The sequence below is a fragment of the Varroa destructor genome, unplaced genomic scaffold, assembly GCF_002443255.2.
Source record: "Varroa destructor unplaced genomic scaffold, Vdes_3.0 BEIS01000006.1, whole genome shotgun sequence".
NCBI classification, from domain to species: domain Eukaryota; kingdom Metazoa; phylum Arthropoda; class Arachnida; order Mesostigmata; family Varroidae; genus Varroa; species Varroa destructor.
In genome coordinates this window covers 14,156,087-14,183,549 of record NW_019211459.1, presented here as the reverse complement: position 1 = coordinate 14,183,549, position 27,463 = coordinate 14,156,087, and the positions used below count along the sequence as shown (strand labels likewise).

General features: G+C 41.1%; 3 protein-coding genes across 19 annotated transcripts in view; 1 reads left to right on the top strand and 2 right to left on the bottom strand.

Annotated features, from left to right (window-relative positions):
• The window catches only part of LOC111252400 (sodium-coupled monocarboxylate transporter 2-like), a 44,995-nt gene extending 38,169 nt beyond the window's left edge, over positions 1-6,826 (bottom strand). Inside the window, exon 1 of one of the 6 annotated variants that reach the window (XM_086993333.1) lies at positions 4,961-6,826. In XM_086993333.1, coding sequence (XP_086849459.1) covers positions 4,961-5,113 — 153 coding nt within the window. In that variant the 5' untranslated portion in view covers positions 5,114-6,826. Of the gene's footprint in view, positions 1-4,947 lie in introns of all 6 variants that reach the window. The other 5 variants (XM_022810224.2, XM_086993331.1, XM_022810221.2 and 2 more) reach the window with 5 other exon arrangements.
• On the top strand, positions 1,291-27,461 carry LOC111252626 (peptidyl-prolyl cis-trans isomerase A-like). Of its 12 annotated transcripts, XM_022810828.2 has the most exons (6): positions 19,071-19,156; positions 22,583-22,654; positions 23,255-23,356; positions 25,269-25,374; positions 26,014-26,200; positions 26,544-27,461. In XM_022810828.2, the coding sequence occupies exons 2-6, from the start codon at positions 22,613-22,615 to the stop codon at positions 26,674-26,676; spliced, it is 570 nt and encodes a 189-aa protein (XP_022666563.1). In that variant the 5' UTR covers positions 19,071-19,156; positions 22,583-22,612; the 3' UTR covers positions 26,677-27,461. The 12 variants fall into 12 exon arrangements, with proteins under 12 accessions (XP_086849472.1, XP_086849469.1, XP_086849471.1 ...); XM_086993346.1 differs by lacking the exons at positions 22,583-22,654; positions 23,255-23,356; positions 25,269-25,374; positions 26,014-26,200; positions 26,544-27,461 and adding exons at positions 1,291-1,759; positions 4,536-4,689; positions 18,589-18,767; positions 20,865-21,516 and having other exon boundaries at positions 19,046-19,156; XM_086993343.1 differs by lacking the exons at positions 22,583-22,654; positions 23,255-23,356; positions 25,269-25,374; positions 26,014-26,200; positions 26,544-27,461 and adding exons at positions 14,939-16,132; positions 17,761-17,825; positions 18,589-18,767; positions 20,865-21,516 and having other exon boundaries at positions 19,046-19,156.
• On the bottom strand, positions 8,759-14,599 carry LOC111253422 (uncharacterized). The gene is made up of 7 exons (XM_086993340.1): positions 14,580-14,599; positions 13,095-13,274; positions 11,401-11,567; positions 10,898-11,120; positions 10,492-10,631; positions 9,896-10,204; positions 8,759-9,000 (listed from the first exon to the last, which is right to left on the bottom strand). The coding sequence occupies exons 1-6, from the start codon at positions 14,597-14,599 to the stop codon at positions 9,963-9,965; spliced, it is 972 nt and encodes a 323-aa protein (XP_086849466.1). The 3' UTR covers positions 8,759-9,000; positions 9,896-9,962.
• Positions 27,462-27,463: the final 2 nt, after the last annotated feature.

Here is a 27,463-nt window from a genome sequence, read left to right as displayed (position 1 = left end):
CCATAGTTTTGTCCTAATAAATCGAATCGTTCCGATTACTCTATTCCAACCGTTAAGCTACCTCAATTCAAATGAAATGAAAGATGGGATATAATATCCTAGATATAGGATAAAACATTCTAGTCGAATGAGGTAAGTGTCTAAGTTTCCGGAGCAACCAAGCCATCTATTTATATGCTGTTACTCTGCCGACGATTTAGATGTCTTGAGGTAAAATTAGCATCAATGTTTATACAAATGCTTCTAGCCCATTCGAGTACCTGAGCGACGCAATGACCTATTTTTTCATAGGTTTCGAGTCGTCTTCTTAAGAAAACATATTCGACCTTAGGACGTAAAATAAGTAGGACATGAAAGCAATTTATATTGCATAGCAAGAAACAAAGTAACTTAAGTAACCGATGTGTTAAGATGTGATACAATTTAATTGACTATTGTGGCATGGCCGAAACGTGTGTTGGGTTAATAAAATCACCAATTGATGTGTTTTTCTTTTATTGGCTGTGTAGTATGAGAAATCCAAATCATCTATTGCACGAATTCGATTCATTTACTTGGGAGCGTTCCCATTTTTGTTTAGGATCATCAAGAAATAGTCAACCTAAAACATACTAGAGCTCTGCATATTTTTGGCTAGCGGTTTTTTGCTGACGTCTGAACAAATTAATATAGATTAGGTGATTAAAGCTATATGATTATACCGGTACATGCTCGTTTTTGGGCGGCCGGTCGGCGTGGAACGACAAAAAACGGCCTAGAATGAATGTCCAGAGCGAGATTCAGTGTCATCTAGCGCATTCACGAGCGATATTTTTCTACGTACCCATAGGCTAATCGTATGTTACAGTAACATCAATGATCATCATCCAGCAATGATAGTATCTGAGCAAGTAATTTTTGAGTTCAGTTCTATATCTGATGAATACTGAGCGCTAACTAATATTGATACCTATCGTTTTGGTTCGCTCACGGGCGAAGGTCAGCCTCGACGAGCTTCTTCCCTGCGACAGTGTCTGTTGCTTAGTCCAACCACTTAAAGTGGACAACCGCTTAGAAGAATTGGTGCGCTTCCTAAAGTTTGTACAACTTCTGTTATTTAATCAACGATATCTAGCACCGTTCCGCGCCAAGGTGCTCCTGCTTACCAGTGATGATCGTCACCGTGACCGTCACCGTATAATCGATTCCACTTGCGCCTATCTCGACTTTCGTTGCCCAAAAGCCACAGTACAGCTTCCTGCCTGCTGTCCGCGACCAAAACCGCTGCAGATACGGCAGTGTACGTACGTACGTACTAAAGCGAGCGCTGTTTTGTGGCCTATTTTTTCTTTTTCTATTATAGTTTCCTAGTTTATTTATTCGCTGTTGGTTTGTTTGGAAGAAATATTCGAGAAGAGCTTCCTATTAATCGTAGTGATATCTGTTTATCAACGTCGCCACAGACGTAACGACAAGAGCGACGAGACGAATCGAAGGGTCACAAGCAACAAGATACCAGACGATAATGGTCAGGGATGGATCCTTCAGTTTTTACGTTGGTTAGAACAGTGACAAAGCGACGGTTGACTGGTAGCAGGCACAGATCGCTAGCAATGGTCGACCATTAGTTTGCCATTGCGGTTAATCTTGATTTCATCTACAGTCACTGCCGCCAAATATCCTTGGACTTCGCTCAGTACCAATGGCGTCGAGTCGCGTCGACTGAAGGCGCTAGTTCATCGCGTGTTGCCTACCGGTAGCAGAAAATCTGCGCATTGCAGTGAGTAATCTTTTGTGTTCGATGATGGCGGCGGCTGGTCAGCGGTAGACTGCCGGTGGCATCGTCTGTCGCCTTAAAGTGCCGATTTATATACAAACACAGCAGAGATATGCCTGCGTAAATAGTGCATGTGTTTATCGATTGTGTACGTTTCTGCCCCACTGACCCAAAGTGCATATTCACCCGGCAATATATATGCTATAGCGAAGCTCTTATAGTGGCTAGCTCTGTTTTTTTCCGAATTTACTGAACGTAATTGGCGTGGCGAGATAATTGTCGGCTGTTCATTGTTTGGGGGGAACGGTAGCAGCAATAGCTCGGGCGAGACCGGGGCAAACAAGCGTGACAAATAGTAGCATAATCATAGCGGCAATAGTAAAAGCTATGATGAAACAAACATATATCTTTATGATGAATTCAATTAGTGTTGACATATATATGTATATTAGAGAAGTTGTCTAATATTAATTAGTATAAATTTCGCCCCACACTGTCATTTTGCACTCCCCCGACAGGTGTAGTTGTATGGCCAGACTGGCTGTTAGCAACACTAACTTGATCAGGAATACAATTCATAAACGCTCGAATAAACAATATACTGTAACAAAGGCGATATTTAACACGAGCCAATTTATAGGGCTGTCTTGGCATGTATCATATCAACCCGTAGAATATATGTTCGGCGTCTTACTGACCACATCTTCGCGGTGGTTTTCAGCAACCTGCAAAAGAAGACAAATCTAAATTTTGAAAACATGCTACAGAAGTTCAACTGCCTGCCAATCGCAGCTCGTATTTATTCAGGTGTGCCATGAGCAAAGCAGTAAATAGCAGTTTTTGGTGTACCCTTGTACTCCAGATAAGGATACCGCAAATTGATCTTTCTGTCTATTTTTAAAGGCGAGGTATTGGGCTAGAAAGGCTTTACAAATGCCGTTCATACTGTAACAGTATCGAGGGCCCTAAGTGACCATATGGTGGGTCAAGCCTTCGTCTGTTAAATCAACATTCCCATTAGCAAAAAAAAAAAGGATTCGAACCAGCCAGTTCTCCGTTTAAAAAGCAAACCGGTCTATGCGTTTGTGCAACTTAGTCTCTCTCTCTCTCTCTCTCTCTCTCTCTCTCTCTCTCTCTCTCTATGGCTCTTAGTCGCGAAATTCTACGCCATTCACCCTTTGCGAAGTCGAACGACCAAAATAAAATAATAATCATAAGAATAATTATTGTCACCACGGACATTTCTGTAGATTGTATCGAAAGAATCCAGTGTCTATATACGCATCTGTGTATGTTATTATCTCCTGGGCAGAGACAAGCCGGGTTGTCAAGAGTTACGCGGCCATGAAGCGTTACGGTTTAAAGCTACGGTTACTGCGCTTGTGCGTTTAAAAGATCAGAAAGATGTACTATGAGGCATCGTCTAACAACAATAAAACTAGTATGACTAATAGAAGATATTGAGGAGGAAGCAAAATGCCCCAGTGTACTACCGCACCGCCTGGGGTCCAATAGCGGTGAGATACCGCCGTTATGGTGCCGCGGGTCAGCCACTCCTAATATTAATACTTGAGCTCATAGAAGTGTTCACTGAACAGCCATGTCAATCGTAGGCATGCCATTAAAGAAAGGTGACTGTGTCCACTGGCTGACTAGGGTCACCAAAGTAGCCTACTATAAACATTCCTGCCGATTTTGAGAATACGCCTCGAGATCGCTGCATTTCCTGTCAATTGTAAAAGTAACATTGAAAAAAATGCAACCGGAAAATAGCATAAACATAGCTATCTGTGTCGTACCACGTATATTAATGCAGCTCTTTGGAAAAGTATTTAGGGCCCAGGTGAAGATCTGTCCGCATCAAATGGCCGAAAAGGTCGCACCTGACATTATCCGATGAAACACAGTACATAATGTCTGCCGGTCGAAATCAACAGTCGCTAGGTAATGTAACAGGCATTAGCAGAAAGTCGCGGAAACCCAAGCGCGAACTCAAGTTCCCCCGCGCGCGCACCCCCCGTATTGCTAAAACGGTTCTCAGGAGAGTCAGTCTTGCACCAGTTACATAGTTTTCTATCCTCCTTCGATCAACATATGTTTTTGAAAAAAATAAGTATTGGACACGTTTTCTCTAAAGAAAAATGTTTTTGCTCTTGTCCCCCACATTGCGACATATCTTAAAATGCTACTATGGAAATTTACCATTTTGTTGTACAACACGTATTTCGGTCTGTGTTATAATAGTTTTGAGATACATATATAATATATGATTTTTCTTGCATCTTGTATAAGGGAGCTTGTGTTTGTTATTATTGGTGACAACATTAGTAACAGCAGCTCTCGCTAGGTCTTCAGGGGGATACCGAAGGACCGGTTTGCCATCATTGTCTTTTTGGACCGCGCGGCAACGTCAATTTAGTAAGCGCGCGACGCCATAGTAGAACTTTATAGTGGCAACAGCTTTAGCGTTAGTGACTCGTGATGCGTCTTGATAAAAAAATATCATTTCAGCGACCACCTGAGCTATATATATATATATATATATAATATTTCGACACGTAATGGCATCGTCAGACGTTGTAGTTAGACAATAGGAGCTAACTTTTCGTAGGAACAAAAATAATACAATAATAAAAATAGGACAATGATATTATACATTTTTATAGAAGTCACCAAAATGTCAGCACAATCATTATCACCAAAAGCAGCGCTTCAACTTCTTTTTTTGCGTAAATCGATTTTTCTTACATAATCGACTTATACCTTTGCTTTTCTTTAGTAATTTTTAACATCGACGCCGAGACTATTTTAAAGAAGACCACTGTGGCCGTTTAGTGCCTGTATGCGAAATGCAGCCGCCGCCGACCGAAATCGCTCAACATGGGGCGTTGCGTTGACAAAGCCAACAAGAAGATACGCGATACGGACACAGTGTAAGCTATTTCAATCAGCTCTTACGCATGCAGGCTGACAAGTGTGATGTCTTCACTGAATCCATAATTATATAGTAACATAAATTGAAGAATTGAAGATTTCGTCATGAATTCGTGCACAGAAATGAACGTAAGAGTAATGGCAATACTGAGCAAAACTTGTATAGCTTCAACAGTCTTCTGCGTAACAGTTAACAAAACAGAATTAATGTTTTCAATATTAGATCAATTACACCTGTAACTGGAAGGGTCACATACGAATCACTGTCACCTGTAACTTGCGATTTCCTACGAGGAACTCCTTGTTGCATGTGCTTTTGCGTCCTTTATAGGCGAAAAAGGCACCAATAAGCGCTGAAAGCACCAGAACTAATACTAATACCATATAATCAGCCGTCGTGAACGTTCCACGTGCGGTCAACATTTTTAGTCCGGACTGGGTAAACGACGGCAATAGGTCAGAACAAAACGAAGAAACAATGCCCAATTATGGGGAATTCCTAATCATAGAAGCGTTCACAGGACATTATACAGGCACGCTATTGTTTGAACTTTTCGAGTGAACGCGGATTCCCTGTACGAATAGTCAAGACAAACTACTCCCCTTGAGCACAGCCGAGTTCTTTTGTAACTAACATGTTCTTATAGAGATGATCTTTTTGTAGTGGTCACTTCCTTGAATAAAGTTCACCATGTCACGTAAGGTTAACCCAGTGAGACATCTTCCACACTTGGGTTGCACCACTTACACACTAAAACGCTCTCAACAAGCCTCGAATCAAACTCGACGCTTGCTAAGGTTCGAGTGAGGTTTATATTCTTGAGCAAACCGATACATATACCAGTTCTGCAGCTGCTTGTTCAGCGGTTCGAAGTCCGATGAGCTAGCTCTATGTACCATTCGATTCAATTAGGTGACTACCTAATCGCTTATTTTGGTCGGCCACCTGTTAAGATACAGATTTGAAAATCGCTGTCTCTGATCAGTTTATTCAGACATGCTCAAACATCAGACCTGATGAAGCGTGTTCCGGTTCGCCGAATGTTATCCTATAATAATAGTAGCTACCCAGTTAGATTCAACGTGTATTAATTCACGATTACGAGCGTTGCAAATGAGTATGCGCCGATGGATGGAACTGACAATAACGCCTATATCCTGTAAAGCATCGTTGTCGAAACAGGAACCTCACGCAAATCAGAATTAAAACGAAAAGTCTGCTCGGCTTTCTTCTTCCGTTTAAGCTTTTCTAAACGAACCGCCAGCTCATCGGGGTGAAGGTGCTTCCTTAGCGTTTGTCATTCATCCACCTTATCATCCACTTTGGACCACAATCACGAATATACAGGACAGCGCGTTTCGCAATGTACCTGGCGCGCGATCTGTAAATCGGGATCCCCAGCCACCGCAAGCGTAGTTGTACTTCTGCTCTGCGTTGACGTCGAATATTTTTTCCAATGTTTGCCTCTCTACACTTGTTATTGGCCTGAATTGGCGGGTTTGTCAAATGGCGCACCGTACCTATATTTCTGCATGCTACTGGACCAGTGGGTTTGGTCAGGCCCGCCCCTTACTGCACAGCAAAAGTCAAGGCCAATTACTGTCCCGAGGCACACTGTCGTGCGTAACGTGAAAGCCAGTGAAGCGGGAAAAGATCCGAAGGGCACTGAAGACTAAAGACCACAAACCTACGGTCGAAAATCCAAAGCTTTTGCCTTAGCTGTAGCGCCACTTGCCCCTATGCATCGTTAGTGTCACCGCCCGAGCCAGCAGAACTAGGACCAGTGCAAAATCGTTGGCGGGCGCCGGACGTCTGATCATCGGACGGAACCAACCGTCGCACGTGATGGCGGTCCGCTAGGCGGCGGCACTGCTGACTGCCAGTTGCCGGAGGCTTCAACGGCTCCAGCAGCTTCTAAAGCGGATTCGCGCTGAACGGCGAAGTGGCAGCAGCCACCTTTGCAGCTAACACCTCCACTCTATATGCAGCTACACAGCGGCAGTTATGTGGCTCGCCATGGATTTAGCACGGCGCATGTGCGAGAACGACGATTCGCTTGTCGCCGAGAGCTTATGTCGAACGTCAATATGGCACTCGTCGTGACGCGCACCGCTGCCGTACGACCAGGATCAACAACGGTAGCAGCAGCAGCCGTAGCGACAGCCGCTGGTAAAGACGGATCTTACAGAGGTAGCGGTACTGATAGTAAAGAAAGAAAGAGACGTTTGAGAAAGTATACCGGTGTTTATATTGTCGCGAAGGCTGCGATGAAAGGAAAATTTACTAACGAGAGAAGAAGTCCGTTGTCGACCTTGAAGTCCGTCGAAGCGGCAAAGGGGTACGGAAGATCAGCGACTTATTTATTGAGGTATTTCTCTATGAGCAAGAGAGTTACTCGTATGGAGTGGTACTAGCGATGTAACGTGAACGTTAATAGGGTTGTGAAACACTTTCCGGGGGTAAAAGACGTCATAAAAAAAATGTCAGCATCTTTGAATGATACCTGGACAGTTTGCTGGAGCTCGTCGAGTTGATTGGTGGTGTATTTCAGCATTATTGTGCAACGAATTATTAGAGAGTCTCCGGAAAGGTTAATAGTGCCCTCAACAAAATCTTCAAATGTAAAAATGACGCATTGTTCCTTCATCGTCCTTAAGGTATCAAGAAGCCAAATTTTAGTAAACCGTTTCGAATAGGAGAAACAGCGTAACGAGGCGTCAAAATAAGCGAATAGAAAAGTCGCCATTCTTTTGCCGTAGAAAAAGTTATATTCTGTTATGAAGTTAACTATGTCCCTCAATTTCAAATGTTCATCTCCTGATCGAGACAGCATTCCATTTCGACGAGGTAAGGAAGTGTTGTGGTGGAGCCTGAACTCACAATATCTGGCCTTTTGCAACAGAAAACTTAATTAAATCGCCTAACCTATTTCGCACGCTTCATTAAACAAACATTTCCTGGCCGAATCTTGCTGAAATAAACGAGCTTTCCAGCGTAAATAAATAAACAGAGGCACATATGAATAGAAGACTGAAACGAGTGATCACGGATGCATCGGTTTCGGAAAATTCTTGCCTGCTGAAGCCCGTACGAATTTTCCTCCGATTTTTTGGCATAAATAAGAAACCTAAAGTAGATTTTGAAAAAAATCCGGCCTACGGACAGGCGGTGTCAATAATAATAATAACCAAAGAAAAGCGTTCCGATAGGAAATCATAGTCAGTTTACAAGATGACGTCGTCATCACATGACGGTGAGTGTTTCCGTACGAGAGCGTTCGAATCCGATCTGGTTCGAATAGAGATCAGCCTCTTAGAATGGACAATACACTATCACTCCTATATTTAGTCAGCCACCGTATGACTGATTAAGTTAGCCCCTCAATACGACCCTAACTGCTAACATGGATCGTTTTCTCCCTGGATCTATTCTCGTATTTTAAGAGACGCGTGCACTTTGCGGCACGTCTAACATAAATGCGTTCCGAGTGTTTGCTCCATGGGCGTATGAATGAACCAATTTCACATATAGACCAGAAATACTAGCCACGTTATCCTGCACGATTAGTTCGACCGCTTTTTATCAACCATATCATTCATCTACAGGAAACAAAACAAAGTGAACAGGGTGAAATAAAGTATAAATAGATTTCAATATACACAAACAACTTTTTCGAAAACTTCGCAGTTAAATTAAGAATTACCCTTAAAAACACATTCACGCTCGAACTCGTTGTACAAATATTATTATACTTACTAAGCTTACAGTTTGGAAAACCATTGGAAACAGTCCAGGACATTTACGTTGTCCGTACATGTGACCCAGAGTAGGCTTACAAGATACTTAGCGTAGTTAATAAGTTCTATTTAGGATTTGAATTAGCCTTTGTAAAAAGCTTCTGAGTAACCCAGATTTTTCTCAGATTGTTCCAAACCGCTTAACCTGAACTTACCGAAAAATATATATACACGTACTGTCGTTTGAAACTGACCTATTATATTATTAACGTCCTGCGTGCGTTATCTAATACATGTAATAATCACTACATAAAGGCAACACCCATTGGCTGAAGCTAGATATTTGTATTTTACACGTTTTGACCATTATAGTAGACACCATTTGTCAGGCTTTTCAGAAACTTTTCTAAAATTCGTTTTGTACTAGATACGTACTATTATGTGGAACTTCATGTACAATCCTTACATAGCGCTTAATAAATACAGTTTCCTTTGCTATTTTAAATGAACTGAGCCAAGCCTTTATTTGTATAGGGTGGCGTCACCGGTAAGTCGGCCACAATGCGTCCTTGCTGAAAAGAAAGGAAAGCAGGAATCAGTCGATGAAGATCTAACTCAGTCAATAATTTAAACGTTTTTGATTCTGAAGCCAGGCTCGCCGGGTCAAACCGATTTCGTATGAACCTTATATACGGCGGTATCAGCAACGAATTATCCAATATATAGTCGAATGATAGAACATATTATAAAATCGGGTCGATTATATGTACTTTTTTCTATTTGTTAACAAGCCTCTCTGAACTGACGTTCGCCCGGAAGTTGTTTTAGACAGCGAGAATCAAGATCTGATCAAAAGGGTCTTACTTTTCAACATCAAGCGACTCGTTTTTATATAGAAAATATTTATATTAGTATTACTGACAAGGTGAAATTGGACCAATTAATAAGTTGCCCTTTTTCCGCAGTTCGGCTGGCTGTACGTTGCAGTTGTTCGACAAAGCCCACATTTTTTAGACAATAGGTTTTTTGCACGGAGAAGTCTTTAGTCCACTTCACATACCATCTTTGCCGACTCCTTTAGTGACTTCGCTAAGTTTCTTGTTTATGTCGGCAACGCTTGCAGCTCAAGTAGGTGCCGACTCCAAATGTGGGCTTAAGCCCTCTAACTGGCGTATGAATCCTTGGACATTATCGCACACTAGTCATATACTTTAATCAAGTTATCGATTTGCTTTATTTCGGAGACGATTTAGTCCATAATTTTTTTTGGCATCTAGAAGATACTCACATACAGATCAAACTGAGTAAAATTCACTTAAGGCATCTCCCAAAAATTCTAAGCAGATTCTGCCAAGCAAATATGTTATACTGTTACAGTCTGAGCGGCCTATTGCAGGTGAGTGGAAACAAACTCAGCCCGTTATATGATATCAAAAGCATAAGAATCCTTTATTCCTGCGCATTTACCGGCTGCGAACGGCGAATCCTTTGCTTATCATAGCCTGACACTATTTGTCTTCGCTTTAAGGCAACATCATCCGCCATAGCTCGCCGATCCATAGTCGCCGGGACGGGTCTCGTAGCTTGCAGGGTTGCCGTAATAGAATGACTGCGCTTGAAGGGGCTGCTGAGTGTGCTGATGCTGGGGGACAGAGAGCTGATGCTGGCCATGTGGAGGTGGGGGGTGTCCGATCGAGTGCGAATGATGATGAAAAAGAGGGTCGGGATATGAAGGCGACAGGAAGTAATCGCTCACATATTCATCCGGTTCCTCCTCTGAAAGCATAGGAAAATTCATGCTAGCATAGCCGCTATTAAAGATTTGCTAACGGAATTGGTAGGATAGGCCACGGAATTGGTGGCCTCGACAACTGACATATCGTTCTAACCGGTTGTGATAGTCGTAGGTTTACTACGGTCAGAATAGGGGCCGCTAACTATTTCGATAAGAGCCGCGGGGAAATGACGTACAGCTGTGCAAAGATCGCTGATGATCCAGCTATCACATGAAAATCCTGCAAGGAACCCAAGTCGGCATATAAGCGCTATCAATAATAACTTACTGTAAACGATATCTGTGGGAAGACGTGAATACTGAGAGGATGGCCCATGTACCAATGGGCTCATCAGGGGCGTGGAGAACTGATGATGGAAAATGGATGCTGGATTGTTCACATCTGTACCGCCACTTCGTATTGGAGTTCTTAATTGAAAGGGTAAAGTGCGAAAATTAAAAAAAAAAAAAAAGTTGTTTAGTGATACACTCCAAAGTTTCCTTAGTTTAAAGCATTACAAATCTATATATTGCCATTATAGGCTTAAAAATAGGATAGTTATTAACCACGACATTTGTCGTTTTCGGTCGAAGGGCTTTCATATACGTATATATAATCTTAGATCATTTCATACAAGATGGCAGGGGCAGAGCAAGTTTAGTGGATACGCAGACACCATAGAATAAATGTATACCTGATCCATCCAAGAATTTGTCCGCCAGGTCCCCTGATGGGCGTTGACGTGTAACTGGCGTGCGGCACGTTGACATGCTGAAGGCTATGGCTGTTTAAAGTGCTGCTTGCGGGGAATTCGGCTGTGTTGACTGACGGCGCCGAGGAAGTGGACGGTTTACTGTCGTCTTCTGGAGTGACGGCTGACACCTGTTGGCCTGCTTCTTGGCTACGTCCAGCATGATCTAAGGCAGTAAATATATATGCCGTTATTATTGTTATTCTGGAAACAATTTGTGTGGCACGCGGTTGGAACTAGTTTTTTTTATAATGCGACCAAGACGAAGAATATACGCATGGAAGTTGCGTGGGCCAGAGGCCAAGCTCGCTTGCCTCATGACTTTCGAAATAGCCTTTGAAAGAAATTCGAGAGCGCCGGAAGCACTCCAGTAGCAAAATAAATCGAAGTGGTAAGCTCTGAAGACTTCATCACGACAGTGTGTATGCATCAACAGTCGAACTCACGTGTTTCGAAGTGCTGACCGAGATGCAGTTTATCACTGTGCAATTCTCCGCAGATCATACATTTGAAAGGTGCTCCCCAAGTTTCACTCTTCATTGAAGTACTTTGTTGTTCTGCTTGATTTTCCTGACTAATTTTTACTGACTTCCCTCGAGTTTCAGCAGCCTTCCTGTGAAATAGTAATGAAACGTCAAGGCATAAAAGGATGAAAATGCAGGTCACCTATACTCTAACCGTTGAGCGAAGAGTCCGAATCTGCATTTTCTACCACTTGCAGACTCGTTATATTTGTCATTTTAAATTGTTCGCATGGGTGTGTCGGGCATTGGAGCTGTAATATTATTCCCATTGATCCGTAAGTAAGTCCGCAGTCGACGACCGTGCGCAAACATCTACAACTGCATCCCACATGGTAACATTCTAAAATGGTTAAACAATATGCCAGACAATTGCGACTAATATAATAAATGGTAGACATTAAATCATTTGCCCCTGGTGTCGTCGTAGTAATGAGCCCATATAGTCCACACATTAGGGTTAACAGTTGGTCAATATGCGCAAGTGTCGGCCTGTGTCGCCGTCTTTTGGCGTGGACAGTACCTAAAAAACAGGCTGTTCTTGGTTTCTATTTGCAACAGAGCTAGAATTCTGCATCGTTAAGTTTTCGTTACAAACACGTAGTGCTTATTTGCGGCAGCTAATCAACGCAAAGAGTTTTCGGAGTGGTGCACAGTGTACAATAAATAGATCGATTAGCGATTGTTTATTAGCGGGGCCTAATCGGCACGGCCAGCGTAGCCTATGTTATTGTACGATAATATCGAACACGATGGACGAACTGCAGTTACTAACCTCAGCTCTATTGATCTGAGGAGATACGCACGCATGATGCACGAAATAGACAATCGGTGATGTCAGGTTTGCCAAAATTAGCGACGCTGGTAGCGGTAACGCAAATCAGCGATCCTTAGTTCAACGCTAAGTTTGAAGCGCTTAATTATTGACAAATCTGAATCGCGTTATTTACAATGACACGTACTGGCACTTACTACTGAATAGCGTTAGATAAGGAACGCTTCCGGATAGGGTAAGTTCACAACCAATAGAATTTTGGTGCAGCACAAGGAATACCTTTTCTAATCACGTATCGTGATGAGACGGTCGAAAAGTAACTCTCTAGTGGCGAGAGTTATTCGGGCTATATGTTTTTTGTGTTGACTGGATCATTTTGTTTGACCTAGTTGCCTCGATCGATGCTTGGTGCATCGATGGCCCGATATGGCCTAATACGGCGAAATGGACTAAAGAGTACTAATCTATTTCATAATGTAACATGAATCTAATATCCCTGAGGCTCAGGATGGAGGTCATCGCACTCGACAGTATTTGGGTTTCGAAGATAACGCATGGCCCAAAGCCATTCAATGGAATATAATGGACAGTATTTGGAGAGCAGGTATTATACGATGTCCGATTACCTAGAGTCGTCCACAGGGGAAGCTTATACGGGTGAAAAATCGATTGGTCTAGTAAAATGTTTACGCTCTGTTACAATTTTGATATAGATAGATGAACTCTATTTTCAAGGGAATTGATAACTGTAAATGTGGGGGGGCATACTAAATGTTAGCGTTCCTGATGAGTAAGCAACGTGCTTACGCTACAATGTGATTTGTTGTAGGAGTGCATGTTAGACCTGCGCGCGAAGCTTCCTTTGGTCACCAAATTATGTATCTTGCGCTGGTGAATCGATAGGCCCTTGTACGTAGTTGACAAGAAGGGACACTGGCCGCATTGTAGGTGCCTAACAGTTGGGAGGGTCCAGCTGGAGGACACTAGTTTGGACGGCGGCGCCCCGACACAAACACTGGAATCGCTACAGATGTTAGCATAGATTAGGTAAACAGAGTAGTACATCACGAGAAACACATATTTATTAACAATCGAAATATTAGGATGAATAAATCTTGAATCGTGGGCGCAGATGTAGTCTGTGTAGTTGGCCAGGTTCCGCTCCGTGTTTATCGCACAGCTAAAGACATATCCATATACAATCGAAATTTCAAACTACCCCCAGTAGAGCCGCACGTTAGAACTCGAACAACGTCCTCTGTTTCTTGTCGCGAACAGTCACCTACGGCTATGAAAGCGGAGGAGCAACGTTCCTACAGCACGACGAGAGAGACTCTCTCAACGTAGTTTGCACACGTGTCACTACGAAGGATACATTCTACACTGCTTGACTCTATCTATAATTCGTAATCATCGTACTTTTAGATAGAAACTAATAGTATAGCTGTGAGACGGCTTCGCTCAACCTGAAGTGAGAGAGTCCTGCTGAATGGTTCGGCGTCATGGCGGTGATGCGCTGTACATATGACTCGTATCAGGTAGTAAAGATGATGCGCGTGTTACACGTATTGAGCACTAACTACACTATATAGTAGAAGATATCAGAACCTACAAAAGCGCTAAATCCTTGTTGAACTGTGTACGGTAACGTGAAACACTAAGCAGACTAGTGTTTTGCCAAAAATTAGCTAGAAAATAATTTCATAACGCCTCTACACTGCGTGTATTTAGTTTGTAAATTGAATTTCGCGACATATCACATTTGACTAAAGAAACAATTGGTCAAGGCTTGAAGAACTGGGGGGGCGAACGAAAAAAGCTTTTGGACATATGCTATAAATGGATGGGGTATTGTATTATGTTACAATTGGAGATTCGCCGCTGCATTAAATGCGTATCATTTTGAAGCTTCGGGCCGCGGTATCGAGCGTACGTCCCGGCAACGGGGAACACATTTACTACATGCTACGAACGAGCATAGACAGAGGTTTCTATCAAAAAAAGCAGATAATGGGAAATGAACTTCTAATCGAGCTAGCTAGCTAGCTAGCTAGCTAGCTGTCGTACTGGCCGGCTCAGGCCTAAGCAGCAACACGGCCTTAAAAACGAAATCGGTACTTGTGTTGAGGCGAAGCGTGTTTGTTGTCTATGACGTTGGTACTGTCGCAGAATCATATGCTGTTGAGCAATCGAATTACGTTTACGTATTCCAAAGTACATTCACCATAGCAGTCTTCCTACTGTGTCACTTCTCTCGGCTTTTACAAAATACACCTTAGGACAACACGTTTTCGAAACTCAATCGTGACCATGCTGGCTTCGAACGTACCGCATGTTCCCTTGTGGCATCCCAATCACTAGGTAACTGTATGTATTATATACGGATAGACGGCAGTTAAGCGTGCTGAATCTTCTTCGGTTCGCCGACGGGTAGGCGATAGCTTACATTCAGATGCTTCCACAGCTGTAACTAGTGTTAATTCTACTAACACCGAATACAATTGAATTTATTCAAGTAAGTAAGTAAGTAAGTAAGTACGTAAGTAGAAATCAAGTGGTCGTAAGTAAGTCGATATACAGTAGTGCAGTAAATGAGATGAGCGTAGGCAAATCGAGCTTCTACTGAGCTTTCTGCGTTACAGCCCAGAGCAGTACGATTAAATGGCGCATCATCAACAACAAAACAGTTTCTCAAAACAAGATCTCACCAGTTACTAATCGATCGAGTACGGGACCGTACAGAGGAGACGAAGAGAAGTAGTCAGACGTTTCGTTACTAGATCCGATCGAACGAATGTGTAATGGGAAACTGATGTAATTGATACACTATAAAAAGACACAGTGGCATAGACCCCCACAGAGCCGCAGAACGGTGAAACGCAATCGCACACCGGTCTATGAACACTCCTGGCCGGCGTGCGTCTCGATTGAGCGCATTCGTCAAATCGAGAGAGAGAGCGAGAGAGCGAGAGAGAGCGAGAGAGCGAGCGAGAGAGAGAGAGAGAGAGAGAGAGAGAGACGAATAGATCATCACCGAATGAAAGCGATATGCACGAGTAATCAGTCACGACTCGAGCAATTGTTATTGTTTAGTAGGAAACATGAAAAAATAATACGAAAAACAGCTGTTCGAGTGTTAGAAAACGAAACAACGTGTCCCTTTGTTCGAACACGCAACAGCATCGTCAGGAACATCCACTAACCGAGTCAAAAACAATCGTGTTATGTATTCGCTGCTGAATGCTCTGAGAAATCGATGTAGAAATTGTCTAAAAAAAACACAATCAGGCCTAAATGATTGCTTCATCTTCCTGTTCATGTAACGGCACTAGCGCACTTCCTGTGCAGAAACTTCAAATCAAATAGTGCTCATAGGACATACTGAATTCGGGCAATACCGCTTCATGTAGATAGTTTAGTCTGCACATTCCCGAAATCAACTTATGGTAAAACTGGTTGACGCGAAGAAGCCCGAAATGAAGAGATACTTAATCGGGACAATTCTCTTTGTCTTTGAAAATAACGCTCATGAAGTACATTGTCCGTTCGCTGAAGAGATAATCGTGTACAGCCACCATAAGCTATTTCATCATGTATCGTAACAATCAGTCGAGGGCCCTACACAAGTCTTAGCTTGGTTTCCATATCTTCGAACCATAATTATCGCCTTCTTTTGTCGAAATCCGAAAAACGGGCGTTTGGCTGTTCCAGAATAACCACCATGTCGAATATAATGAATGTAACAAAAGTAGCAAGCTTTCTGCCAACAAGAATATGTGTCCACTTAGACCACCGACGCGAATTGGCAAGGACCTGAGAGAATATCGCTTATGTGCAAGTCTCCCGGCTGAAAGGGTCAAGACCAACGGTCACTCAACTTATGTTCGTACACTATTTAAGTTTTTCCATACAATCTAGAAAATATACGTCGATAGTGATCACGCAGCTACAGCCATCCTAGCCTACAATGGCTCACACTCAGTCTATGTGAAACACGCCTAGCCGAGTAGGTCATATACCCGTTTCGTAAATCTCGTTAGGCAGTGGTCTACAAAAACATCAATGGTAACGATGACGCTACCGCGTTTGATTAAATGAGGCCATGAACACGACATAGGCAAAAAGGACCAGGGGCAACAACGGGTCTGTTGCCAGTACTAGATTGAAGCTCAGCACGTTGTCGTGCTACAACCTGAGCAGACTTTCCGACGGTCCTGCAACAAGACACGGACATTTTCTTGGTTCAGACTGATATTCGTTTTTATAATAATAAAGAAAATACTACTGTAGAAACAAAAAAAAAAAAAAAAGCCATACTAATGAACGTCGTGTCTCGGTAAAACATTGTATTCGGGATGAATGAATATATCACATATTAATTAGCAGCTGTCAGACGTTTATGTCAGAGATTTCACGCTATAGGGTATAGCGTTGTTAACATAGCCTGTCATAGTAGCTCAGAGAGTAGTAGATAAACTAGCGAACATGAATTTGTAGACAGCTTCTTGCACGAAAACTGCGCCATCTGGTGCGAAATACGCCATCATTGTTTTCTATTTTTTGCTTTACAAACGACACATTTAAATGCCTGTTGACCATCAGAGCTAACAAATAATAATAATTCGTAATAGTGTCAACTAATTATCTATTAACTATAGTTTCGAATTGAAATTACATACATTCTGTCCATATGAAGAGCAATAATTCGCCTTAATAATTAAGAAGAACTTAAGGTTAGTCGTTGTACCATAATTGAATGAACTTCTAGCGAGGTAACTCTTTCTTTACGACGGCCTAAAAGTCGAAAATTACCTCGACTTCCAGTAGCCTGATTCTATCACAAACGTAACCAATGCCACTGCTTATTCGGCATTTTGCTAGTAGAACGAAGACTTATACCAAAGAGCTGACGTGACGAATTTACTGATCAGCGGTCATTTATCTTTCGAATCGCGTCTCTAATCAGGTCACAGCACGAGAAACATACGCGTGGATTGTGTTTCACGAATGCTGATCTATTACACTGCTAAATGGTTTTCGTTTTCGTGGGTTACATCTTAACAAAAAAAAAAGAAAGCTATTTAATTAAATCCCTATATGGCACAGAGCGATGGTTTGTGTAGTTCCGAAGAATGTTCTTTGCGGCGAGGCCTTCGCGACAGCGCAATGTCAGATCTGCGTAGCATACATAGAAGGTGCGTAGCGTAACAGAGGACAAGAAGTTGTTTGATTTTAGGAGGTGGTTGACGCGTAATACAGCCGTGTCTGTACACATTCCAAGCTCTGAATTTGTGACTGAGTTATCTCATAACTTAACATAACATAAAGAGATAGCTAGGTTAGCGGTCATTGTAGGGAAAGTCCCCACAGCGCGCGGTTTACTTTACGGATTATACGAATCCACCTGATTCTAGCCATATTCGCAGTGAGGGCGTGATTACACCGACAAGGTTTAGCGTCGCCTGTTTCATTTTCTTGTATGAGATTCGTGTCAAAATATCGTATTGCAGCAAGCATCACAAGAAAGGGAAACTAGTATCATAAATTCAGATGATTCCTTCACCGACAAAAAGAGGTCAGTCGAGTACATATATATATATATATATATATATACATAAAATATACTAGTCCCACCGACTACTTACCTATAGCGCAGATTAGCCTTCTACTACTGCAACTTTGCTAAAATGATTTGGTTCTACACCTAAGCCGTGTGCTGCATTTATATAATCGAAGCCAATTTCGACAAGTCTTTTTTTAAAGTGTAGCATTAAAGTTGCAAGAAAACGCTTCATTATGTCGATACTAATGAAGATAGCGTGGGTTGTCTCGACAACTGTATGTTGTTCTGGGTTGAAGACTGGACCGTGGCCCATTTCTGATGTAGGTTTAAAGCCCTTTTTAGGGTTCCCAGTGGCGGATGTATACGGTACCAACATTGTTCCTAATGCCACTTCCCTGTGGGGTTGCGCCTCTAATGAGACCCTAGTTCTCTACACTGTCTGGACCGATCCGAAATCTAAATTAAGCCTCAAATCGATCAGATTGCCAGCGCCTCGACCTTCAATGAGGGTTAGATGCTGCCCGAACCCAGGAGCCGAAGAACATTTGATGTAAGTTTATCCTTGTGGGACTCACAGTAACAGAAGTAGTTCATTTGGGTAACAAGCGTTCTGACTTGTCTGTTCCCCACTATTAAAATTGTTAAGTGTCAGTATTGTAATTGTACCTTAGTAAATGGATTCATACTGGTTGAAGACCTAGCTGGAAATGCATAATATAATGCCAGCTTATGCTACTGTTCTTCACTAAAAATATCTGGTAATTTTTTTTAACAGTCCAGGTGAAGTTTGTCCGTTGGGACGGGATGAAACAGAAGACACTTTGGTCCTGCCTCAAAATCTTTCATGGGCCCCGGCATCCGCACCATGCGCGCTGACTGAGTTTCCTATTCCGAAATGCTGTTCCAAGGATTCTCAAGCACACTGCCAGTTCCTTCACGATCGAACTCCAGAAGGTGAGTCAAGTAAACTGCCGTTCTCCTCAGATCATCAAAAGTGAAGATCATCATGGTTATAGGCTGATGAAATGATGATGAAAAATCATTTTGCTAACTGAATTTTTTTCAACCTCTATATATTGCTTAGAGCCTACGTTTATAGTAAAACAAACGAAATAAAGAAGCAATAGTTCAGAAAAAAAAAGTTGTACCACAATTTTTAACGCCATTTTTTTTATTGACGCCATCAAAACTGCACACTCGTCTACTGTCCTATGCTGTTGCTCTGTATACAGGTAAAATTTGCCTATTTGGTCGACCCGTTTGTTGCCAGCGTGCTTCTGCCGATGTTTCCCTTAAGATTACGACTAAAGGCGTCTGCTTGAATACAATGCTTGTAAACACAGGTAACTCGTTTATGTCGACCTATATCAACTACAGATATCTCTATTGCTCTAATACAGGCATATTCGTAAATGGATTGTCCGTATTATTTATTGACTTTTTCTTAGATCATATCAGAAAAAAGTAAAGGCACCGTACATATCAAGTATGCTGTAGTCAAGTGCTAGAATATGATATGCAATTTCGACTTAAAAAGATGAGAAAACATTTTTAAGTCTTGTTGTTTTTTTTTTGTTAAGCTGTTAGAAACGAATCGAACGGACTATGAAATCGAGTAACTTTTGAACCACATGCCGCTAGCAGATTAAATCTAGTTGATAAGTACTTCAGTACAAAAACATAAATAAAACTCCACAAGAAATCCATTAAAAGCATCTTTTAGCTTTAGAAATCAACGCTTATTAAGTTTTTATCCCTTCGAAGTAACAACAGCGCTATGGAAATTTATCGCGTATTGGTGAAGGCAGCTGACAATAGCAAAAACGCAGTACAAAACGTTTGAAGAACCGAGATTGAAAACGAGTGTAGAGGTGATTAGGTGTCGGGGCCCGAAGAAAGAACGCTGTAATAATCGAAAGCAGAGCTTAACGATTGAAGGTTCGGTCGGTCAGAACTGGCATTTAATCTGCAACGTGCTACAAAATTACGACCCAAATACTGAAACTGAATGAGTTAGAAATGTGTGTGGCGTGTTCCACGTATGACTTGCAAAACGTTAAGCAACGAAAAACTTACTGGGAGCACACGGTCCCTACAGACGAGGCAGTATTCAATCTCTGGTGGCAGACCAAGAAGGATTAAACAAAAGAGCGGTGTCATCCTGGCGAGAAATCGGGTTTGGTTATAGTACCGGGTAGGTTTGAATGTACGGTGACAGTAGCACTTGTGTGAATGCAGTCCGCCATCTCCAGTTTCTCGTAAGACTCACGAGCTATCGGTTCGGCAATCGAAGACACACGGTCCGTTTATTTGTTGACAATGCCCGACCTCGTCGCCATGCGTCAGTTACTTCCTAGATTGAGCAACAAAGTATACAACGACGGCATCAATTCGCCTATTCCCCCGACCTGTGTGATTATCAGATTTTTCATTTCGTAAAAAAGGAACTGGTGGGCAAGCATATCCATCTATCGATTTGCTTCAATAAGCCATGAATATAGAAATGACATGTGGGAATGCAAAAAAGAAGAGTATGCCTGTTGAGAACCTGTCTGAGCACTAGAACGCTATGTAAATAAAAAAGACTACCTCTAACACATATTGAAAAACTATTCAAGCTCAGCTACTTCAAAAATTATTTAATTTCAAAGTCCGCCGAAGTCGCTTGTAACAGCTTAATAATTGCGGTTATTTTCCATATTATTTAAAAATATTATTCTCGATTTATTACTCGGTAGATGTGGGACTTGTAGAAAAAAGTGAACATGTTGTGTAGAGGTGTTCTGCTCGCGAAAGTCGGGTAAGTTTTTTCTGATGCCCTAGCAGGAACCAAATGTCCTTAGATAATGACTGCCTAATCCGACCTCGAGCCTAAATCAGCACAGATCACTGAGTACTCTCATTTAACAGAAAACACTCATGCGTTGTTGTCTGCATAATCACACCGCTGAATCTTAATGCTAAAACTCCTTAGCTCAGTTACTTTTACGAATGACCTTTCGGAAATTTTTATGGCGCTATCTATTCCCTTATCTGTAAATTGCACCCCAGGGTCAGCAGGCATTATATCCGATGATGGGCAGGTTCTGCTCACAGGACGTTTCGAGAGATTTCGAAAATGGATTAAGGATGTCAGCAACAGCAAGAAACTGGTTCTGCCAAAAAACCCTGTCGATCTACCTCCACAAAATCAAACCTATGTTTGACCATTATGTAGCGATAGAAGAGAGTTGTTACCGACCAGCTGGTATCGTGCGGAAATAGCCACTTCTAACAACATTTAACCAAAGTATAATATTGCTTCTTCATTTTACTTAGAGCTATTAACATTATAAATTAATGTCTACTGAATATAAGGTCACCAAAAACACAAATAAATGTGGTACCTACGATATTAATAAAACAAAGTGCGTTTTACAAATAAAAATATTGGAACAAAATAGACTCGATTTTTCGTTTACCGCTGGCATAGCTTATTAATTATGAATTTTAAATGAAATCGGGTTTATTGCTTGCGTCCTACAAGTTGACAGTATAGCATGATCACTGCAAGTTTATTTGGTCATAAAACACATCTGCCTCTAAATATACTGTTTGTTCTATTCTCTCATTAGGCCAAGTAAAGCGAAGGCGTATTATGTAAACCAGTTGGGGGAATTGATACGAATAAACAATTGGTGCACTATATATGTTATGATTCCTACGTGACCGAGTTTTTATTTTTGTATAATTTTGTATAGTTTGTAACTAAGTCAACAATGATTAGGTATTTAAGCAACACAAAGGTTAATGGACCAAACGCTTATGGGCTACTAAATTTGTATACGGACCTTAATGAAAATGGGGCAAAATCTGCCTCCGCAATAACTAAATGTAATGAAGTTCGTATGAACTGCTCGTTTTAACTTTAACTTTGAAGAGCTGTAGGTGTGCCGCATACCAGAGTCGCATTATACAAACGCATGTAGCACCAAGCCATTACTTTTTACATTAAAGCACTTATTGACAGCAAAATGGAATCCTTTAGCAATATAGGGTAGATTAAATAACTGCTATAGAATGATATCAAAACAACCAGCCTCCAACTTAGCTAGAGGAGAATCATTGATCCATTTATTATCTAAATGCTTTCATACCGTATTTAATACGTATTCACAGTCAAATATGGTTTATGTTTGGAAAATGGGCTTTCCCTAACTCTATAATATAAAGTTATATAAATCAGTAACTAAACGTAATGCTAAAAGGTGTACTATCGTCCTTCGTAATTCGGATTTTTCTTCAACAAAATAAATATACTGTCAAATCGAATCAAAGGCGGGTTATTGATTTTTGTGCCGATTTCGCTTGAACTTTTTCTTTGTTTGCATGCCTAATATAATCATTCTATGTTCGTTTTTAATAACCAATAAGAGATTCGTATGATGTAGTCAACTGAAACGTTTGCTGTTGAACGTACACCCATTGCATTTCTCAAACTCGAGTCCGTTTCGAACATGGCGGATTATCTCAGCCTATTGAATTTCGATAAAAAAAAAAAGCAGTGAAACAAATGAGCGATAACATTGATTTTCGCAGAATTAAATACTGCAATTAACGCGTGATAATCTTGATCCTCTGTACGTTTGCATGTTGGACAAATATTGCATTTGAAATGAAGTACATCAAAGGCTCGTTCTCTATCTAAAATTCGACCAACTACTTTGAGTTACAGCTCCGTGAGTTTGAATATTTATGCCATTAACCCATTATTTTTTTTTTTTTTTTAGCGAAGAAGCTGTCAATCTAAAGGAAACCTAATGCAAACAAAACGTGTATGGAGACCGTATTCACGTTTGCATGTAAGTGACATAGAAACTATGCGTTTCACTGACGCTGACAGCATTCCTAAAATGTACGGTCTTGAATTTTTTGTACAATTCAAATTAACAACGGAAAAAAATTTACATAATAGGAAATCCGCAATAATCTTTTTCTGCATTTTGGCCCGCAAGTGAAGCAGCCCAGACTTTAGGAACTGGCCGCGCATAACAACTTTGTCGGCGTCCGTTAGCGCCCCCTGGCGACCCAACTGAAGGTCTTCTCGCCTGTCTATCTGTGCAAAAGCATACGAATCGAACGACTGAGAGTTTGAGAAGGATGTGGGCTATTCACGCTATACCGATAGTAGCCTAGTATACCAACACCGAATTTTGTTGTAGTGTAAATAAGTCATTTAGCGGAACTTCTTTCTTTACCATCACCCAGTGTCCAGCGGTATCTTCGTATAGTATCGTACGAGTTTGTTTATCACTGTTTTGTTCTGAAAATTGTTCACCGTTCGGATTAATTATTCATTCAAACCGATAAACCTTATTCAGAGGAATCATTGCAGGTCAACAGTGTGGTTTCAGCTAATGAAGTCTTTCTTTGTCATTGTTGAAAAACGGTACAATTCTCAGATCAGTATGGGCAACATCTGTAATTGTGGACCGCGCGAAAATCCGGTCGTATTCTTCGATATCGTGGCGGACGATGAGCCTCTTGGTCGAATCACAATGGAGGTATGTTGTTTTTCGTTGAAGTTGCTCATGTTAGACGAATGGCTAATTGAAATTTAATAGAATTAGTCAGATGAAACGCGCTCTACCCCGTGACCTGCTTCACGTAGGTACGGTACGGATGCGGCGTGTGTGTGACTGGAATACTACTTTACGTGTGTATCAATCAGATATAGTGTACGTCGATGCGAAGGATTTAGTGCATGCCACGTCCGCTCGCCGTCTGACTTTGCGTGCATGTAAACGTTGAGAACGCAACTGTTTTGCTTGCGGCAAGTGATGGTAGTCGCAGCCGGGTCAGTCAGGTGCCGGCAACGGGGTCACATGGTTAATGTAGGTGGATGGGGAACATCTCGGCCAAGAATGCTTAGAGATATCATTCAGTTAGGTTTATGCTGCAGCTGCCTCTGTTGTCGTAACTCACGCGGAATAGTAACTCATGATGCGACGATTATCAGAGTCGGCTTTGGCCATTTTCAGTGATATGGTTTAATAATTACATAATAGTTCGGAACAATAAGGACTACAAGTTTGTTTTTACGGTTCGCGCCGTCATACTAAGCAATGCTTATTAGGAAAAAAAACAGCACAATAGCGGATTGAGTGCAGGATCGCCTAATGTAGTGAGAAGTGGCAGAACTTTAAGTAGTTGGGGTAGAACGAGTAATGACTGAATATACGCTGAACTGAGCTTTCACGAGCGTGAAAAACGGAACGGATGGGGTTTTTTTAATGGTCAGAGTAATGATTAGCGCAATAAAGGTAATCGTGCCGAATTGCTTACTATTTATATATCCTAGGGTGAGGTATATCGGGGACTAGTGTAACTAAGAAGCTGTTTGATCTGTTTCAATATTTCATTTTCTAAATATGAAGGCAGACGCCGAGGTTGGTATTTAAAAAGGAAACCCTACTCAATTGATCTGATATGTACTTACCTAATGAACAACAACAAAATAATAGAACTACATTATTTGAGATTGTACCGCTGCAAGTGGCTCTGGGTGTTCATTTGATGAATAGAGTAAAACTGATATCCACTGCAGTAATTTCTCTAACGTCTCTCAACAGACATTATATCGTATATGATTAAAGATACTTTTAAGAGATTTTACTAAGTTTTTTTTTTTTTGTAAAAACATAGGCAAGTGCCGCACTGTCTTTAAACTTTAAGCCAGGGCACCCTTTTGAGATATCGAGTTTTTTTTTTTAAATTATAACTCTCTAACGAAAACGTCAGGTTTATTTTTAAGCAATAGGAGAGAACGAGAACAGGGAGACCACCTATTTTTCGATCATGTTTTCCATATCCAAAATGTTTCTCAAGTATGAAGAATTACTCTCGAATTAAGCTATCTTACAATATGCAATATTTAAGACAGATGGGCTCGTTTTCATCTCTTTGTGTATTTTTTAATGAGTGTTAAAATACAGTACATCCCAAAGTATTTATCTCTATGCATAGAGAACTAGCTCAGAGACAGGTTACAACAACAACAACAACTAACTTACAATGTGAAACAAGGAGCGAACCTAATAGGAACTTCGTGGTCTTTTTATAACGAGGAACGTTATAAAAACGGCCACGAAGGTTGTTCATCCTTCGAAGAGAACAATTGAATTCACACTTGATCGCCAGTCTCCCGTGCTTGTCCATTCTACATATGCTGAAATAGGATGTCGGGAAATTACTTTCTACTTGGTTGTCCTTTACCTCAATCTTTTTTATAACATTTTTAAAACCCTTGAATATTGTGTTTACCACTTAAGTCTTCAGATTCATTTTCCACATGACGCCGCTTTCGGCTAAGGCTGTTTCTCATAGGGCAGATTATTTATTTAGAGTTTAACGGGGAAAATATTACTTTCGGTTGATATTGTTGTGATGCTCCCTTTACCTTCCGCGTCACTACAGCTCCGCGCGGACGTGGTACCTCGGACCGCTGAGAACTTCCGAGCCTTGTGTACGGGTGAGAAGGGTTTCGGATACAAAGGCTGCTTATTTCACCGAGTTATTCCAGGTGAGAACGATAGCTACGGATACTTTAAATATTTCTGCGGAAATCTATAATACTTCTCATTCATTTGATTTTGTGCTTAGCGCCAGCCGTGCCAAGCAGTACTTAACAACAAAAGGTCCTAGTTATTGATTCAGTAATAAAATGTAAACTTTTACGCCTTAGAAACGGCGGTCAACTGTGCCAGTCAGGGGTCACTTGTGAATTATAAATATTCCCACCAAAGCTATATTAACACCATATTTACAGATTGGTTAGTAGTACCCTGTAAAGTATCTAACCCACATTCAGTCAAATGTACGTATAACAATATTGACCTATGGCACAGCAAAAAATATGAGTGACGCCACCGTCCTCCTGTATTTAAAAAAAATCTTACACTATTGTCAGAATCGATGAGGCACAGTTTTATCGCATTTCTAATGTGTTTAATAAATTCTATGATTATTTACTAGTAAAAAAAATGCATATACCCAACTTATTGAACATCCTGAATTGTGTCACGTGGAAATTTGACAGTATTTCAACAGTGCATAGATGTGAAAATTGGACAAAATTATTATTCTATATGCTGGAACATGACCATATTTTTGTTAAAGCCATCAACATTTATGTACATCATATTAATTTCTGTTTTTTTAGCCTTCATGTGTCAAGGTGGTGACTTCACAAACAACAATGGAACTGGCGGAAAATCAATTTATGGTGATCGATTTAAGGATGAAAATTTTCAGTTGACCCACGAAGGACCAGGAACTTTATCAATGGCAAACTGTGGACCTAACACGAACGGGTCGCAATTTTTCATCTGTACTGCAAAAACGCCTTGGTGAGACTGTTGCCTCAATTTATTACTGTATCTGAGCATTTACGCTTTAGATTATTTATGTTCCACAAAATTTCGTAATGAAGTTGTCCTTTGACGGTCAGGCCTGTATACCACTAAAAAGGCTGTCGCTAAGCCCTACGTAGCAAATATTCGTTGATTCGAGACCTGCCACAGGGAATCCTATTACAGGGTTCCTTGGAGATGAAACTGAGGAGCTTCGAAAATAATATATGGAGAAAATGGAACCGCCTTATGGTATCTCAGATGGTGATGGTTAGTGTTTGTGTGAGGTGTTATTGGAAATAGCATCCGGATTAGCTGTACTGTTTGCAACTGCTTTCAGGCTTGACAACAAGCACGTCGTGTTTGGATGCGTTATTGACGGGCTCGAGGTTGTCGAGAAAATGGAACGTCTTGGTAGTCACAGCGGAAGTACGTCAAAAGCAGTCCGAATCGAAAACTGTGGTCAGCTATAGAAATATAATGCGTGTGCAGAAGATTTTAGAGGACCTAGCTCCATTATCTTCAGGATGTGTCACATGTGACTTCTTTCAGTGCAAGAGATACCCCTTACTTGACAAATCCTATTTCAATGCTATCTATCTCAGAAAAGAATTCATTTGTAGAATGCCCAATAATAAACTCTGAACCATTCTTTTACATAAAATGTGACCAGAGATGATAGGCGATGTGAAACCCCTTGTGAAACGTGGTACTTTATTCGTAAGGTTTGTCCTACGTTAGGTACGTTAATGTACGCGGTTTATAAGTAATGAAACGATCCTGATCATGTTTTTTGTATCTCATAATTTTGGTAAGTGTTGTCTCGAGTGTTTCCCGTTTTCTTTTAAGAGGTCCAAGCTAAATTCTAAGGACATTTGGAAGCATTTTCCATCAAAACTTCTTTTGTTGTTACTTTTATGTGTATCAATTCAATCGAACTTATATGATCGTGCACATCATTATTGTTCTTCAATAACATTCAAACATACACTCTTATACGTTAAGTTAGGATTTCGTATCGTTGATCTTGAACGACAAAAAGATGAGCGGTTAACTCAAGGGAAAAGTGAAGTTCGAAATTTACAATAGGGAATCGAGTTCTGTATCTTTTTCAAAACAAGTGACGTGCTTCTTAATCTATCTGCGGACGAGACATTGTAATATAATGCTCATAAACAATATGCATATCCTGCTGCTGCTGCTGCTGCTTCTCATATACATGTATATAAATCTTAATAGTTATGATGTTTATCATGAACG

What these genes read in the sequence shown, in the direction of transcription:
- LOC111253422 (XM_086993340.1), bottom strand. Translation starts at nt 14,599, where the DNA reads ATGCCACAAGGGAACATGCG. An exon ending in ATGCCACAAGGGAACATGCG is followed by an intron (nt 13,275 to 14,579) that starts GTACGTTCGAAG and finishes TAACATCTGTAG; the next exon opens with CGATTCCAGTGTTTGTGTCG. An exon ending in CGGTCAGCACTTCGAAACAC is followed by an intron (nt 11,121 to 11,400) that starts GTGAGTTCGACT and finishes TTACTGCCTTAG; the next exon opens with ATCATGCTGGACGTAGCCAA.
- LOC111252626 (XM_022810827.2), top strand. Translation starts at nt 18,047, where the DNA reads ATGTCGATACTAATGAAGATAGCGTGGGTTGTCTCGACAACTGTATGT. An exon ending in GGAGCCGAAGAACATTTGAT is followed by an intron (nt 18,364 to 18,588) that starts GTAAGTTTATCC and finishes TTTTTTTAACAG; the next exon opens with TCCAGGTGAAGTTTGTCCGT. An exon ending in TACAATGCTTGTAAACACAG is followed by an intron (nt 19,157 to 20,864) that starts GTAACTCGTTTA and finishes ATTGCACCCCAG; the next exon opens with GGTCAGCAGGCATTATATCC.